General features: G+C 43.3%; 1 protein-coding gene across 2 annotated transcripts in view; it reads right to left on the bottom strand.

Moving 5' to 3' along the window:
• The window catches only part of LOC124615686 (limbic system-associated membrane protein), a 948,770-nt gene that overhangs the window by 25,619 nt on the left and 904,755 nt on the right, over positions 1 to 18,396 (bottom strand). For both annotated transcript variants that reach the window (XM_047143716.1, XM_047143717.1), the window contains exon 7: positions 5,046 to 5,266. In XM_047143716.1, the coding sequence (XP_046999672.1) occupies positions 5,046 to 5,266 (221 nt within the window). The remainder of the gene's footprint in view (positions 1 to 5,045; positions 5,267 to 18,396) is intronic.

Raw genomic sequence — 18,396 nt, 5'->3', positions numbered from 1 at the left:
AGACAAAAAAGAGGTGACTCTAAAATGGAGATAAAAACCGTAAAAAAGTAGCGCACACAAAAACCAACTCACTGGGACAATTAAAAGAACACAAGGCGCAGTATGACCGGAGCATAGAAGTATCGACGAATGGTGTAGCACAGGGCTTCCCAACCTTTTCAGCAGGTGGACCCCCTTCTTCAGTCGAAAATCCATAGCGGACCCCTAGTCAGTCAAGAGCACAATAACTTTAAATTTCAGAGAGAAACCCATGGGAACTGAAAGCTTCTTAATGCAAGTTCCATGTTCCCAATGACCCCTCACCTGCCCCCCCCCCCCGCCCGCCCCCCCCCCCCCAAAGTATCAATAGTCTTTGGTTTAGTGATGAATGAAAACAACTTGAAGGTCAAAAATCGACTTATGGAATAGGTAGTGCACTGACAAAGCAAGTTTAACATTTAATGACGCCTGGGGCCACATACGTGCCAGCGAGCGTTGTGATTGTTCGACAAAGCTCGCTCCGCGCATGCGTAAAACGTTTCAGTGCATCTACCGCCGTGAGCCGGCGCACAAACGACCCCCATATTGTTGCGAAACAGTCGATCAGAGAAGCCGCATTATCCGGCACGCATGCGATCTCACTTTGGAACCACAAAGGCTGCTTGGGAATACGACCTGAAGTAAAAGTACACATGTGTTTCACACGAAAAAAATAGTGATGAATTTGATTTTCACATTTTTATTCGACAATTTTACTCATTATTTTACACGATTTGGTGAAGGGTGGCCGCGGAGCCCCTAGAAAGAGCCGGCGGACCCCTAAGGGGTCCGCAGACCACACGTTGGGAAGCCCTGGTGTAGCACATAACAGTCACTGACAGTAACACTAAGTACAAGGCCAGCACACAATTAAAATCACAGCTCTCGACGCACAGGAGAACAGCACTAAACACAACACTGACGTGGCACACTGACGATGAGAAAAACGGACAATCTGCCACGCTCAAGGAGATGAGGGAGAAGGGAAGAAGGGAGAGAGGGGAAGAGAGGGGGGCAGATGGGCAGGGGGCCAGGTAGGGAGGGATGTGGGAGGGAAAGAGGCGAAGATAGGGTGTAGGGTCTCGAGGGGGGGGGGGAATTCTCTCAGGTTTTTTTTGGTTTTGTTTTTGCTTTATTATTCCTGAGGGTAGCCACGATCGAGTACAAAGAGCTACCGTGCTGTCTTCTGCCACAGAGGTGATCTGTACACATATGTAATTACGTAAAGGGTGACTCAAAAGTCCTTCAACATTTGAAAACACGTTATTCACGGAATAGTGCAGATAGAGAGGTAAAAACTGGCACACTTGCCTGAAAAGATATGGGATTTTACTGACACCAAAAACAAGTTCAAAAATTGCCCAACAGATGGTGGTAGACAGCAACACGTCAGTGATGCCACATGAGAATCGTGTACAAAATGCTCCATCCCACGTTGCTACACGTGTGAAAGACCCCTTGCTCACATCGTTTGGGCTAAGAATCGCGTGCTGAGCCGCCACGTTCGTCATGCTTGGCCTCCCACGTCCCCAGACAACAATCCGCGTGATTATTTGTTGCGAGGTTTCCTAAAGTCGCAAATCTACCGCGATCGTCCGACCTCAACAGGGATGCTAAAATACATCATCTGACGGCAATTTCTCAACATGCCCACTGATCTGAGGCACAGTCAATTTCACATTGTCCCTCGACTATCGATACGTCGAACATTTGTTATAAGGAACACCGTCTTCACTAAAATCAACTGTTCTGCTAATTATTGCATTGGTGTCGTATGAAGCACCACCTGCTGATCTTTTTGTGCACATTTTCGGTTTCGCCAAAACCCCTTGTTATCTCAAGCATGTGAGCCAATTTTTGTCTTTCTACTTGCGTTATTTCGTGAAGTACTTAATTTTCAAATGTTAACTTATTTTTTGGTCATGCTGTAGAACTGCTAAAATGCCTAGTGATTTAAATAGTAGCATGATACGATGGTCGCTGAGCTGTTTTGTACATAACGTTTCTGCACACGATGGTCATATTCACTTACTAACAGCGACTTTTCTTTTTATTTCGAGAAATGAAGAAAGAAGCGACTGTAATTACGCAGGCCGTCGATGTGCGGCTTTTTTTAGCCTTTCTTTGTGAGCCGCGACGTGACGGATGCCCAGTCCGGGTCTAGACACGCACGAGGACTTATCTGCCATTGTGCGGCAGTGGTTCGCGTGCTGCTCGTCGGTTGCCGGCTGACCCTTTAACCACGGCAACGAGAGCACTGTTTTCAATTTCTTTTTATTTGAACCCATTTTTAAAATAGCTTAATTTATGGCAGCGCCAGGGAGCGGCTGATCCTCCCCCTCCCCCCTCCCCTGCCGGTACCGCGGCACGCTCGTGGTGGGGTCGGTCCCTGGCTGCCCGTCGCGGCCCGGGCGTGCGCCCGTGAGCAGGCAGCGCTGTTTGGCTTTCTTATCTGTCGCGGCTCGGCCACGCTATCACTCACCGTCCACTCTCTATGTATGAGCGTAATGTTATTTGCATGATGAACGGCAGTTTAGATTAACTCTGTTTAGCTAACTACACCTAGCCGCACCGTACTGTGTGTGTGTGTGTGTGTGTGTGTGTGTGTGTGTGTGCATGCGTGCGTGTGCGTGTGGTCGTTCCAACAGTGAATTTTGCCTGTCGTTTAATCGGATGTCATTTCCGTAGCGAATTGCATGCAGATTTCTGCCGTGTAAACTGTCACCAGCAGATATCTTTAGATCCGTCGCTAGATTGCTGTAGAATTACGACCTTTTTGACCACTAAGCTCCCACCCGTCAATTTTAGCTTACTAATTAAGGGGGGTGGGGGGGGGGAAGATTTTTAAAACAAAAGTGCGTCGAATATATCCACGTGTACTCAGGACGTTGTGAGCTCGTAGTAAGGAATACTGACCTAAGCGAACTGAAGAAAAAAATTAGTCCCCCCCCCCCCCTCACCCTCAAAAGATATCATGCTTGGACCTGGCATCAATTAGTAGATGAAAGGAGTCCAAAAGTATTATTAGGTATATTAAACCCCGCAGAGTTGCTAAATTGTGGAAGAGGTTGATTGCTGCATTTTAGCCTTCCAGACATTTTCTGTAGGACTGAGATTGAGTGATTTAGTGACCCAGTCGGACTGCAATAGGTTGCCAGAGCGATCGTCCTGAAAGGGCGCGTGACTGGGCATTACTTTCTTTCACGCATCTCACGGGAGCCGCATTTTGAGATTCCTTGACGGGGCACTACGTGGGATCTTGGAAGTGTGTCACTACAAGTACATCAAAACATCGAGTTCCAGCACAATGGCTCAGCATCTCATTTTCCACGTGCGGTCCGTGGTAATCTGGATCAACGATTTGCGCAACAGTGGAGAGGTAGTGGTGGCCCAGCTACTTGATCTGTACGTTCTCCCGACTTGAACCCTCTAGACTAATAGCTGTAGGGTCACATCAAATTCTTGATTTACAACACTCCTGTGGCATCTAGGAGGATCTAGTGACGCGGTTACGGCTGCGGCGTATGCTGGAGCACAAGGCATTCGTGTTCGTGTGTACCGGAACGTGGTATGGAGATGCATTGTAGGCGTTGACGTCGATGGTCGTCACATCGAGTACTACATGTACCATAAACGGTCTCAGGTGACAAACAGCAGGAGTCAGAGAGCAGCGTATGTTGTGGTATTTTGCGCGAGCAAGAAAACATGAGTTCCTATGCTTAACTGTCTTCGTTCAAATGGTTCTGAGCATTATAGGACTTAACATCTGAGGTCATCAGTCCCCTAGAACTTAGAACTACTTAAACCTAACTAACCTAAGGACATCACACACATCCATGCCCGAGGCAGGGTTCGAACCTGCGATCGTAGCGGTCGCGCGGTTCCAGACTCTAGTGCTTAGAACCGCTCGGGCACTCCGGCCGGGTAACTGTCTTGGTCCCCACGACAAGTTACCAACGCGTCTGTTAAGGGAATTCAGTTACACCCTGTATATGTACTCTGTAAGTAGTACTTTTTTTCTGAGTTTTATGTAGAAGCTTCTATTGTCCATCAATATTATACCATGGCCAAAACAACTGGACATATTACAGCAGGGAAAAGGCTAAGATGAAGAAAACCGGCTAGGATTAAAAGAGGCAGAAAGAGTTCAGATTTTCATGCTAATACTGTCGGATGACTCCAAATACGCAAATCAAAATTTCCAATGGTTTATTTTGTCGGTTTGCAAATCCTCAGATGTAAATGTCTTTTAGAATGATCAAGGTCACTGATTAGCAAAGGAAGTCACTTAATCAGTGTCTACTAGATAGTACAACATACAATATATGAATTAAACATGATCTTGACGTACTCTACTTCTGTAAAACATGTACCCAATGGCAACACAAGAAAACTGAAATGTGTATGTAAAAAATCTTAATATATGCGGATGTTAATTTTGTAAATGTGGAACTACTTGACTCTCAGGAAATGCTGGAATAGCTACTCTTAAATCAAGTTCATGGAATAGCGCCCTATCACATCGTGTGAGTGTGTCAATCAAATGAAGAGAACGGCTGCACTTTGGCAATGTTCGGCATTGGCCGTGCACATCTACGCGGTCCACAGACATCTGCGTAAGAATTTGATGCTAGCTGAAACCTTCAGCGCTTGATATGGGCGGTCAAAGAACGGCAGGGAATGGGCGCCATTATCCTGTATTCACTCGAACAACAGCCCCTTTAATGGCCTAAGGAATTTGTGACGCTGATAAAGCCGTTTGTATAGACGTCTTCCACTGAATCACTCAAAATATTAATAATAATAAAATAAAAAAGGAAAATATATTAAAAGAAAACATGAAATTTCTTTCTCTCAACAAGTAAACAAAACCGATACGATCAATATCCCCTACAGTGCTATTTACTGGAGACATTCGTCATTAGCATACTGTGCTAATACAGACGGTTAAAAACCAAGTTCCCGGATACATAACTGTAAACCAACCCTGATTTCACGGTAAACCTCAACACATGTTTCAGACTTACCCGCCTCGCCGGCCGCCTTCCGTTGTGCTGTTGCTGCTGATGCTGGTGTTGCTGTTGCTGCATCAGCAGCTGCTGTCCCTGAGGGCCCGGGATGGGTAGCTTGCGGAAGGACAGCTTGTACTCCTCGATGGGCGTGTAGCTGTTAACTGCCCACGAGATGTTGTAGCGGTCCCGAAACCGACTCACCGGCTTGCTCACGAACGTCACCGGGTTTGGCTTGCCTGCAACATATATATGGTATGATTCCGAATCAAGAATAGCACAGAGAGATTGTCTGTATTGCGCAATAGATCAATTAGAAACGCAGTTACTAAATACTTAAATTATTGACATGCCAAAAGTAATGCTCGACGAGATGTACAGAGCCATTCGAGGTATGTTATAGTAGAAATAATTAATGGTGTAAGTAAAATAATGCAAAAGGAACTTGGAAGTTTTACATAAAATATAATCGAAGGAAGACAATTCCTAAAGATTAAAATTATGCTATGCTTTTGCTACTTTACAAGAAAGGAGACAATCAAGATACAAAAGAAGCTATAAAATTCTCAATCTCTTCTTCGTTATATATTCAATAAAATTATCATCAACTGCTTAGGAGAAAACTAGTGTTTTAATGAGGAACGAACAAGCAGGCATCAAAAGTCAGTATGACACAACAGACTCGAGAAATAAGTCTATATTACCACTTCGTGTAGGTGTCAATTATTTTTAGAAGCCTTTCGCTCTTTGCTAACAGCTCTTGAGAAACAAAGCATTAATTAAACATATCTCATAACGCTCATGAATACATATATCAGTGCTACATCTTTCGTGGAATCTCATCAGAAAAGTGAAAAATGTACAGTCGAAAAAACACTAGAAGATCTGGTATCATCAAAAATATTTCCTACAGGCCTGAAGGAAGTTTGGATAACCTTAAGCAGTACGAAATGAAGAGGAAGTAAATGTCAATGGAAATTATTTGAACCACCTTCATTTTGCTGATAATTTTGTGCTGTTGCATCTGATACAGATGAACTTCAAAAACGAATGCATAAACTTGATCGAACCAGTTTGAAGTAAGACTGGAAATATATTAAAAGAAGACTGAAATAATGTGCAGTGAACATATTCGCAAGATAACGCTACAACATAACAAGAAGTTTTAGAGTGAGTTGGCACATTTATTTATATTTAGGATATTTGAAGAAAACGATTGGATTGACAGAAAAGGATTAAACAGAAGGGTAAAACGGACATGAAATGCGTTTGGTAAACTACAAAGGGTTATCATAATGAGGATTCCCATCAGTTTGGAACGACAAGCTTATAGTAACTTTTTCTTCCTGTTTTGACTTGTGTCAGAAATACATGCAGTTGCTACTTTATGTAAATACTCTTCAGATGCAATTATAATATATAAATGTTTAACAATATGATAGTTATTCAGCAGTAAATAGAGAAGTGCATGACAGTCATTACTAGAAGAGACGGGAACGAAAGAAATGTTTGAGAGAACAGAGCAGAGTGTATGCTGTAATTATGTAACGAAAATGAAATTCTGGTGGGCGGGCAGGTAGCCAGTGGAATAGACGGTAGACGAATTCCAATGAAGAGTAAACATGACGCCGTAATGGAACACAGGTGGGTGATATCAGGAAACGCGTGGGAGTCACTGTAATGGATAGTGCTAGGGGAATCAAGCAATAATGTCAGCTGGCTGATGAATAGGTCTCCAAAAGTCGGAGGTCATAGTTACAGATATTGTTTCGCCCACTTTCAAGTAAGCAGTTTCCTCATGTATGTTTGAAGCATTCAGCTCGAGGGACAACTGAGTTTGCTCTTGCATATCACGATATGAAGGGTGAAGAAATAAAATAGAGTGTGTCTGTATTAGACAGATTAATTATCATTTTGGTTAAACACAAAACAGTTTGTTACACACGGTCCAGTCACATAAATGTGACCACCGCGTACAATGATGAACGAACACATTATGACCACTTGCTTAATGGATGGTTTGTCCATCTTTATAACGAAATTCATCTCCAGTTCCGCACATCAGGGATCCGACAGTTGGTTGGTAGGCTTGTGGAGATACGTGGAATTAAATGTCCACGCAAAAGTCATGTAATTCGCGTAAATAACGGGCAGCTGATCTACGTATGCAGTGATGGCGCCTGAAAGTGATCGACATGGGTTCCATAGGATCTAGATCGGACGAATTTGGTCGCCTAGACATCAACTTAAGTACACTATAACTTTCCTCAAACCACTGTAGCACAGTTCTGGCTTCAAGACAGCGTCAATTATATTGCTGAAAAAAATGGTTCAAATGGCTCTGACCATTAGGGGACTCAACATCTGTGGTCATCAGTCCCCTAGAACTTAGAACTAATTAAACCTAACTAACCTAAGAACATCCCACACACCCATACCCGAGGCAGGATTCGAACCTGCGACCGTAGCGGTCGCACGGTTCCAGACTGAAGCGCCTAGAACCGCTCGGCGTACTACTGCTCCCGCCAACGTACGTTAGTGGCGCGCTGCGTGTTTTGAGGCACCGTTCACTTCGATGACGGCGTTTGTGGAGACGACCATCGACCTAGTGTAGCAAAAATCTGATTCACCCAAAGAGATGACACGTTTCCATTGATCGACGGTCGAATCCCGATGGTCCCGTGTCCGCTAAAATCGCAGTTGACGACGTCGTTGGGTCAACTTGTGAACACGCAGGGGTGGCCTGCTGCAGAGCTACATGTTCAACAATATACGATGAATAATGTGCTCCAAAGTACTTGGACGTGCACTAGCATTGTGCTCTTTTGGCAAAGATGCCACATATCACCATCTGTTCTACGTTACAGAACAGACAAGCCTCCGAACCCACGTTCGGTAAAGAGTCGTGAACGGCCAACCATTTAGCACCTAGTGGTAGTTTTCGTAGATGCTCACGACAGTAGCACGTAAACATTCGACCAGTTTCGCCGTTTTCGAGATACTCGTTCATAGGGTTTGTGTAATAATAAAATGCCCTTTGTCAAAGTCGCTTACCTCAACGGATTTCCCGATTTACAGTCCATATCTTCTCTAGGGTAATCCCCCACCCACGTGTGCCACACTTACATACTTTAGCTACCACATCACGTGCCCACAACACCACGAGGTGGAATCCAACGACGCGGTGGGCTACGGCCATAATAACGTTTTGGCCGACCAGTGTATGTTCGATGTCAACGCGCAATAACCACTCGCGGACGGCAGACGGCAGGTGGCAGCGGCAATATTAGCAAAGCCGTGAATATAAAACGTGTCCGGGGTCGCGGAAAACAGCGAAGTCGTGGTCATAATGCGGAAACGGAGAGATTTGTCTGACATCTAAGGGACAGGATCATTGCGTTTGGTGGCTCTGAGCACTATGCGACTTAACTTCTGAGGTCATCAAACGCCTAGAACTTAGAACTAATTAAACCTAACTAACCTAAGGACATCACACACATCCATGGCCGAGGCCGGATTCGAACCTGCGACCGTAGCGGTCGCTCGGTTCCAGACTGCAGCGATCATTGCCTTTCGGGCCAAGGGTGGAAACATTTCCTAAAGGGTTAAATTTGTAAACTGTTCACATGCAGCTGTGATTAAAGTAGGCCTATATCCTGCCTGGCATAAAGGTGCTATCCAAAACCTGCACCGAGTCTATTGTAGTGCACCATGGGCCAAAGTGATAGGGCCGGACGGTGTGGCCGTGCAGTTCTAGGCATTGCAGTCCAGAACCGCGCGACTGCTACGGTCGCAGGCTCGAATCGTGCCCCGGGTATGGATGTGTGTGATGTCCTTAGGTTAGTTAGGTTTAAGTAGTTCTAAGTTCTAGGGGACTGATGAACTAAGATGTTAAGTCCCCTAGTGCTCAGAGCCAACCGAAGTGATAGGGATATATGACGGCTGCGGGGATATTTACGGACGGATAGACATGCAACAGTTGAGAAACTGACCGCCCTGTCGACAAGGGGCTACCAATGCTGTCTCTTCAACGACCGTTCAGCGAAAATTGCTGCGTATGGACCTCCACAGCAGGCGCCTGGCTCACGCACCCGTGCTGACTGATGTTCATCGGCGACGTCTACTGAGTGGCGACAGGTGGACTTTATAAATGAATCACGTTTTATGCTTCGTCGGACAGGTAGACGGTGGCGTGCACAGCGTGAAACGTCAGAAAGCAAACACCGTGAAACAATCATTGGAAGGGTTCAAGACGCAGGAGGAGCGTTATTTTCTGGGAAATGTTTTCATGGGATTCCATGGGTGATCTCGTCATTATGGAAAGCACAGTGGATCAGCATAAGCATGCATCTATCCTTGGGGACCGTGTTCGTTCCTACACGCAGTATGTTCTCTCTCGGCACGATGGCGTCTACCAGCAGGACAATGCAGCGCATTAAACACCTCGCAGTGGACGCGCGTGGTTCGAAAAGCGCCAGGATGAGTGTACCGCATTCCCATGCCTACCAAACTCCTCGCACTTGAACCCTATAGAGAATCTACCGGAGCACCTAAATTGGGCTGTTCGCAACATGGAACCTAGCGCAAACGGACACGTCACTGGAGTCTGAATAGCTCTCCATATCTGTCAGTAGCTTCCACAACCTCACGGACTCTCTTCAGGTTTGTGATAGATGTCATATTAATGTTACTGGACAGTGTATTATTGGATCCTTTGGTATTGGCGTAACGCCGAAACGCGCAAGGTGTAATAAAGTCAGTAAAATACTGCGATCAAGACAAATTGTGTTATTACAATGCAACTAAATGGTGGGTATATCTCATAGAGCGTTTATGCAACATATATTTATTTAGTAACTGTTGCAAGTGTATCTCTCTTTTTATGTTCTCACCTATACAGGGAAGACAAACTAGTTTTCATAGAGTGATTAGAATACTGTCGCTGCCCTGCTGACACCTGGTCGTGTATCGGAACGCCGCCTGGTGCCTCAGGCTGGTGGGGGCGCCTTAATCCTCCTTGTCCATAGCACGCGGGTGTACTTCGTCAGTGGTGGCAGGCTGGCCGTTTCAGCCAAATGAGCCGTACAAGAGGCAGGCTAGCCCCACTGGTGTTAGCCGTAGCTTCCACCCACCGCCAAACCAACACAAGGGTGTGCGTCGCCACTCTGGAGCCACTGAGCATAATTCGCGACAAAAAGTGTGTGTGCGACGTTAAAAACTTGGTCTCTGCAATGTCTTCACTTTGTTTTTCCCTTCCGTTTTGCCGGCCGGATTGGCCGAGAGGTTCTAGGCGCTACAGTCTGGAACTGCGCGACCGCTGCGGTCGCAGGTTCGAATCCTGCCTCGGGCATGGATGTGTGTGCTGTCCTTAGGTTAGTTAGGTTTAAGTAGTTCTAAGTTCTAGGGGACTGATGACCTCAGAAATTAAGTCCCATAGTGCTCAGAGCCATTTGAACCCTTCCGTTTCCTTCGCAAAATTCAGTTCTCGAGACAATTTAACGCTCTGTAATGCTTCAGACTAAATCTGACGATCACATGTGGAGATAGGACATGAAGACATAGTCGATCGAATTGAGCGTGAAATGAAATTTATGGCCCAACTTTTCTAAAAGGATGGATAGCACACATTCTCTGTCATCAACGATTAGTTACTTTTGTGCTGCATTAAACCAGACTGCGAAGAAAAGACCATAGCAACAACAATACCTAATTGTTTTCAATATTAACTTTTTAGTCTTATTATTCGTTTCTGTGTCCGGGCATCTTCGCTTAGCTTTAATATTTTTATTTTATTTATTTATTTATTTTTTTTTTTTTATTTTTTTTTTTACAGTCATCAGTCTTCAGACTGATCTGATGCGACGCACAACGATTTCCTGTCCTGTGCCAACCTCTTCATTCCAGAGTGGCACTTGCAACCTACGTTCTCCACTATTTGATTATTGCATTCCAATCTCTGTCTTCCTCTACCGTTTTCTGCCTTCTACAGCTCTCTCTAGTACCAAGGATTCATTCCCTGATGTCTTAACAGATGATCTGTCGTCCTGTCCCTACTCCTTGTCAGTGTTTTCCACATACTCCTTTCCTCTCCGATTCTGCGCAGGATCTCCTCATTCCTCACCTTATCGCCGGCTGCTATGACTGAACGGTTCTAGGCGCTTCAGTCCGGAACCGCGCTGCTGCTACAGTCGCAAGTTCGAATCCTGCCTCGGGCATGTATGTGTGTGATGTCCTTAGGTTAGTTAGGTTTAAGTAGTTCTAAGTCTAGGGGACTGATTACCTCAGGTGTTAAGTCCCATAGTGCTTACAAGGGAACCTCCCCATCGCACCCCCCTCAGATTTAGTTATAAGTTGCCACAGTGGATAGACCTTGAAAAACTGAACAAAGATCAATCGAGAAAACAGGAAGAAGTTGTGTGGAACTATGAAAAAATAAGCAAAATATGCAAACTGAATAGCCCATGTGCAACATAGGCAACATCAAGGAGAGCGCAGGCTCAGTAGCGCCGTGGTCTGGTGGTTAACGTGAGCATCTACGGAGCGAGAGATCCTTGGTTCAAATCTTCCCTGGAGTAAAAAGTTACATTCTTTATTTTTCGCAAAGCTATGATCTGTCCGTTCGTTCAATGACGTCACTGTTCACTGTAATAAGTTTAGTGTCTGTGTTTTGCGACCGCACCGAAAAACCGTGCGATTAGTAGACGAAAGGACGTGCCTCTCCAATGGGAATCGAAAACATTTGATCGCAAGGTCATAGGTCAACCGATTCCTCCACAGAAAAACACGTCTGATATATTCTATACGACACTGGTGACGGCATGTGCGCCACATGACAGGAATTTGTTGTCGACCCACCTAACTTGTACACTTGGCGAATGGGTAAAAAGATTCTTCTACCTTGCCCGATTTTGGTTTTCTTGTGGATGTGATAATCACTCCCAAAAAACTGATGAAAACATAATAGTTTGTCACATAAACTGAAAATAAAAATTAAACTTTCCACTCGGGGGAAGATTTGAACCAAGGACCTCTCGTTCCGTAGCTGCTCACGGTAACCACGAGACCACGACGCTCCCTTCCTTGTGTTATCCTTGTTGTTGCATATCTTCCACATGGACTACTCAGTTTATATATTTTGCTCATTTTTTCATAGTTCCACACAACTTCTTCCCGTTTTCTCGATTGATGTGTGTTCAGTTTTTCAAGGCCTATCCACTGTGCCAACTTATAACTAAATCTGAGGGGGGTACGATGGGGAGGTTCCCTTGTTAGAGCCATTTGAACCTCACCTTATCATCCATCTAATTTTCAACATTCATCTATAGCATCACATCTAAATGGTACCCAAATACCATACCAAAAAACAGTAAAAGACCTTGGAATAATCTTGGATGAACACCTAAACTGGGAAGAACAAACAGTCACAGCTTGCCGGAAATCGCTCTCCTCCCTACATGCAATTCAAAAATTTAGAAAAATATTTCCAACCCATGTTAAACAAAAATTAGTCCAAACACTAGTCTTGCCTAATCTTTACTACTGTGATGTAGTTCAACATGGCACAAATAATGAAAATTCGAGATGCCTAGAGCTAGTGATGAATGCTTGTGTTAGATACGTATGCAACATACGGTTGTATGATCATATCAGTCCTTCATACTCCCAGCTAGGTTGGATACGCCCACATAAGGCACGCGATCTCCACACGATGTGCTTACTTCATCGATTTCTTAGCCACTGGTGCCCCCAATACTTATCTTCTCACATTAAACACCTATCATCATTCCACAACCGCAATACCAGATCGGATACGTCTAGCATCTTGGCTGTACCTTTACATAACACAAAATCTTTCTCCGTGTCATTCTCCATCTCAGCCATACGACTATGGAACGCGCTCCCCTGTGATCTGCGTCTTATCCAAAACCACTCAACATTCAAGAGGGAACTTAAGACTTACATATTAGGGACGGTATAGCCACCATTGTTGTGCCCCCCCCCCCCCCCCTCATCTTTTTCTTTCTCCTCTCCATCACAGCTTCGAATTTTACCATTCTATTTCTCTTCCTCTAACCTATCTACCTCTTCTATATCTCTTTCACCCCATTCCATCGTCTTATGTCTCTGCTTGATGAGAATAACTCACAAGCTGCAAGAATATAACGAGAAAATTCCCAACTAGCAATAGGACTGACACTCATAAAAGAAAAATATGTTTACTTTCATATACATAGTCATTATTATTATTATTATTATCATTATTATTATTATTTTTATTATTCTTGATTGTTATAATTATTTTTTGATTGTTATAATTATCATTGTACTACTTTTATAATCTCTATTTTTTTTTCTTTAACATTAATACTGTATAACATGTTATATGTCCTAATTTTCTGTAGACACTGAAATTTGTTGAATCTGAGTATGCCTGGTTAGGTGTAAGAGAGGGCCTGAAGGCCCTAATCTTGCCAGGTAAAATAAATGCATAAATAAAATAAATAAATAAATTGCTTCGATTCTCATCTGCTCCGGTTTTCTCACAGTTCATGGTTCACTGTGCTCCAAACGCATATTCTCAGAAATTTCTTCCTCAAATTAAGGGCCATATTTGATACTACTAGACTTATCTTGGAGTGAATACCATGCCCTTATTGCCAGTGCTGCTTTTGATGTCCCCATTGGTCCATCTGTCACTGGTTATTTTGCTGCCTAGGTAGCAGAATTCCTTAACTTCATCTACTTCGTGACAACCAGTCAAGCTGTTCTCATTTCTGCCACTTCTCATTACTTTCGCCTTTCCCCGATTTACTCTCAATCCATATTCCGCACTCATTAGACTGCTAATTCCATTCAATAGATCATGTAATTCTTCTTCACTTTCACTCAGGATAGCAATGTCCTCAGCGAATCATATAATTGATATCCTTTCACCTTGAATTTTAATTCCAGTCCTGAACCTTTTCTTTATTTCCATCACTGCTTCTTCGATATACACGCTGAATGAATGAATGAATGAATGAATGCCGTGTGGGCCACTTGGGCGACTTGCTTGTCGATGGGGATGAAATGATGATGATAAGGACAACACAACGCCCAGTCCCTGAGCGGAGAAAATCTCCGACCCAGCCGGGAATCGAACCCGGGCCATTAGGTATGACATTTCGTCGCGCTGATCACTCAGCTACCAGGGCCAGACGATATACACGCTGAACAGCAGTGGCGAATGTCTATGTACCTGTCTTACAATCTTTTTAATTTCAGCACATCGATCTTGGCTCTCGTACATATTGTATATCATCCGTCTCTCCCTACAGCTTATCACGATTTTTCTAAGAATTTCAGCAATTTCATGCTGTCGAACGCTTTTTTCAGGTCAACATATCCTATGAACGTATCTTGATGTTTCTTTAGTCTTGCTTCCATTATCAACTGCTAAATCAGAATAGCCTCTCTGGGGCCTTTACCATTCCTAATCCCAAACTGACCATCATCTAACACATCCTCAATTTTTTCCCATTCTTCTGTATTATACTTGTAAGCAACTTGGAAGCAGGAGCTGTTAAGCCGATTGTCGGATAATTCCCGCCCTTGTCGACTCTTGCAGTCTTCGGAATTCTGTGGGCGATATTTTTCCGAAAGTCAAATGGTATATCGCTAGACTCATACATTATACACACCAACGCGAATAGTCGTTTTGTTGCCACTTCCCCCAATGATTTTAGAAATTCTGATGGAATATTATCTATCGTTTCTGCCTTATTTGATCTTAAGTTTCTCCAAAGGTCTCTTAAATGATGATTATAATACTGGAGAGGCCTTCAATTTACTCTTTCCAAAATCCGCTCTCTCCTATAGATTTAACAGTGGACTTCCCGTTGCACTCTTAATGTTACGATTCTTGTTTTTAAATTCACCGAAGGTTGTTTTGACTTTCCTATATCCTGAGTCAATCCTTCCAACGACCATTTCTTTTTCGATTTCTTCGCATTTTTCATGCAGTCATTTCATCTTAGCTTCTCTGCACTTTCTATTTATTTCATTCCTCAGCAAGTTGTATTTCTGTATTCCTGAATTTCCCTCAACATTTTTGTACTTTCTCCTTCCATCGATCAACTGAAGTATTTCTTCTGTTACCCGTAGCTTCTTCGCAGTTACCTTCTTTGTACCTATGTTTTTCCCTCCAACTTCTGTGATGTCCATTCCACTTCAACTGAACTGCCTACTGGGCTATTCCTTATTGCTGTATCTACAGCCTTAGAGAACTTCAAGCGCATCTCGTTGTTCATTAGCACTTCTGTATCCCACTTCTTTGCGTATTGATTATTCGTGACTAATGTCTTTAACTACAGCCTACTCTTCATCACTGATATATTGTTATCTAAGTCTATATCTGCTCCTGAGTACACCTTACAGTCCACTATCTTATTTGAAAATCTCTGTCTGACGATGATGTAACGTAACGTATCACTCGGCCTGTTCAAAGTTTCTCTTCTCCTCATTGAACTGAGTATTCACTATTACTAGCTGAAATTTATAACAGAACTCAATTAGTCTTTCTCCTCTCTCATTACTTGTCCCAGCCCTATATACTGCTGTAACCCTTTCTTCCACTCCTGCCCATAAAGTTGCATTCCTGTCCCTCATGAACACTACATTTTCATCTTCCTTTACGTTCTGTATTACCCTTTCAATATCCTCATATACTTTCTCTATCTCTTCATCTTCAGCTTCTGACGTATACCTGAACTATCGTTGTCGGTTTGCTGTCGATTCTGACAAGAACAACTCTGTCACTGAACTGTTCACGGTAACACACTCACTGCTTTCCTTCATAACGAATCCTAGTATCGTTATATCATTTGCTGCTGCTATTGATATTACCCTATACTCATCTGACCAGAGATGTCTGGCTTGTTTCCACTTCACTTCACTGAGTCCAACTATATCCAGATTGAGCTTTTGAATTTTCCTTTTCAGATTTTCTAGCTTCCATAGCACGTTCAGGCTTCTGACATTCCACGACCCGACCCGTAAAATGTTATCCTTTCGTTGGTTAGTCATGCTTTTTATCATGGTCGCCTCCCCATTGGCAGTCTCCTCCCGGAGACCAGAATGAGGGACTATTCCGGAACGTTTTGACAATGGAGAGACCAACATGATACAGTTCCAGTTACCAACCATATGTCCTGTTTGCATAGTAGATGAACGACCCAAATCTCAGTGACTGCTAAAGCATCATAACCAAACGAAAATTGTGTGACAGTGTGCATGGAGCTTGTGGGTGGGTGGTGAGTCGTGCTTGGGTATCTCAGTTGGATCCCGGCGCGGTAGCTCAGCCTACACTGCGCGGCCTCAGCAGTTTTGTCCCATAAGCCCTTACCACAAATTTCCAATTTCCAATTTAGCTGCCGGCCGCGATGGCGGTTCTAGGCGCTTCAGTCTGAAAGCGCGCGACTGCTACGGTCGCAGGTTCGAATCCTACCTCGGGCATGGATGTGTGTGATGCTCTTAGCTTAGTTAGCTTTAAGTAGTTCTAGGGGACTGATGACTTCAGATGTTAAGTGCCATAGTGCTCAGAGCCATTTGAGCCATCCCAATTTAGCCGCCCTCTGTATAAACAACTGAGTTAATGGAACGACGATGAACTTGAGCCGCGCGGGATTAGCCGAGCGGTCTGAGTGCTGCAGTCATGGATTGTGCGGCTGATCCCGGCGGAGGTTCGAGTCCTCCCTCGGGCATGGGTGTGTGTGTTTGTCCTTAGGATAATTTAGGTTAAGTAAGATTTCATACACATTTGAACATTTTTTTGATGAACTTGAACAAGCGTCATGGTACGTTCCGTCCCGAACAATTATGAACAAAATGAGATAAAGGGAAAAAAAGAAGTTGGTAGAGCACTTGGCCGCGAAAGGCAAAAGTCTCGAGTTCGAGTCTCGGTCTGGGACACAGTTTTGATCTGCCAGGAAGTTTCATATCAGCGCACACTCCGCTGCAGAGTGAAAGTTTCATTCTGGAAACAAATTGCTGCTTTTCCTGAAGCACGGGCAATAACATACTAAGTATGTTATAAAACGTATTCTATACTGTGCGGAAGTATTAGAAACAGTGTAATATCTTTTTATAGAGCTATTACGCACAAGTTCAATAGTAAAGGCAAACAATTATTATTTGCTGATTATTGTGATAAACAACTACGTGTCGCTGTCGAACACCACTGTATGATTCTTTATCGCTATATCATTGTTGTAGTCATATATCACGAACACCCCATAGTTTTTCGATTACACGTAGCACATTGTTCAAAGTGAGACAGAAGACAATACACGCTTCAGTTCTCGTTCTGATCGGTTTGTCTGTAGAATAAATATATGGGATTTTGGGATCTCATTTGAATCTATGTAGACCCATTAATTCCATAACATCAGAAGAAATCTGCTCTTGTAGATTCATAAGTTCCTTCATCGACCCGAGAATTTTAATGAAATAAAATTAAATAATTTTTATTTACCTAACAGTTAAGTACTCAGAATTGAAGGCGCCATCCATGTTTTGACTTTGCATCACACTGTAGGCAAACAGGCCGAAAACATCCAGAGTTCCTCATCTATCGGGACTAAAAATCGTTAAAAATGTATTAGTGAGCTCATTATATCAGTGGAGAGATTTCTACTCGTCTGTATTTGTTTTTAATACGCATTGTAACCACCAAAGAATAATGTAACAATGATTTTTTGACCGGTGCATACGAAATCGTAATACAGAAAATTGAAATGATGTAAAATGTAACACGTATTTTATACCAGTATGATAGATAATATCTGGCAACTTCGTCATGCGACGTTTTCCCTGACAGCAAGTTTCAGTCGTGAGTTAATCTTTTTAAAAAGTTGAATTCACAGTCTTACTCCTCGAGTGTTTCAGGAAAGCTGACGATGTTGGTTTTTCATAATTTAAAAAAATCGTTCTAAAGTGAGTCGCTCTTCTTCGTAAATACGTTGGAAAGGACTTAATGGCGCTTACGCTGTGCTTTCGTCTGTAAAATATTCATTTCTATAGTCGAATTTTATCTCTCCATTTTTAATTCCCGGGAGCTTAAGTCAATGGGTCTGTAACACGAGTACAAAAAATTTCACGTTTTTGTTTCGGTTTCCATAACCCGTAAAACTGAGGAGGAACTACAGTGAATGCATGAATGGCAGACGCACTTTGCACGAAGAAAAATCCGCGAGAAAAATTTGTTTCTTGCTGTAAAATCTTTATTGAGGTAACAAACCAACTCTGGTTACAAGCTACTACCGCAATATTTCTCTTTCTAGACAATGCGTCAGTAAATATCTGAACAAATGTAAAAACAAAGATGACATTT

This window comes from Schistocerca americana, chromosome 5, assembly GCF_021461395.2.
Source record: "Schistocerca americana isolate TAMUIC-IGC-003095 chromosome 5, iqSchAmer2.1, whole genome shotgun sequence".
NCBI lineage: Eukaryota > Metazoa > Arthropoda > Insecta > Orthoptera > Acrididae > Schistocerca > Schistocerca americana.
The sequence above is the reverse complement of the archived record's forward strand: the minus strand, read 5'-3'. Positions and strand labels throughout refer to the sequence as shown.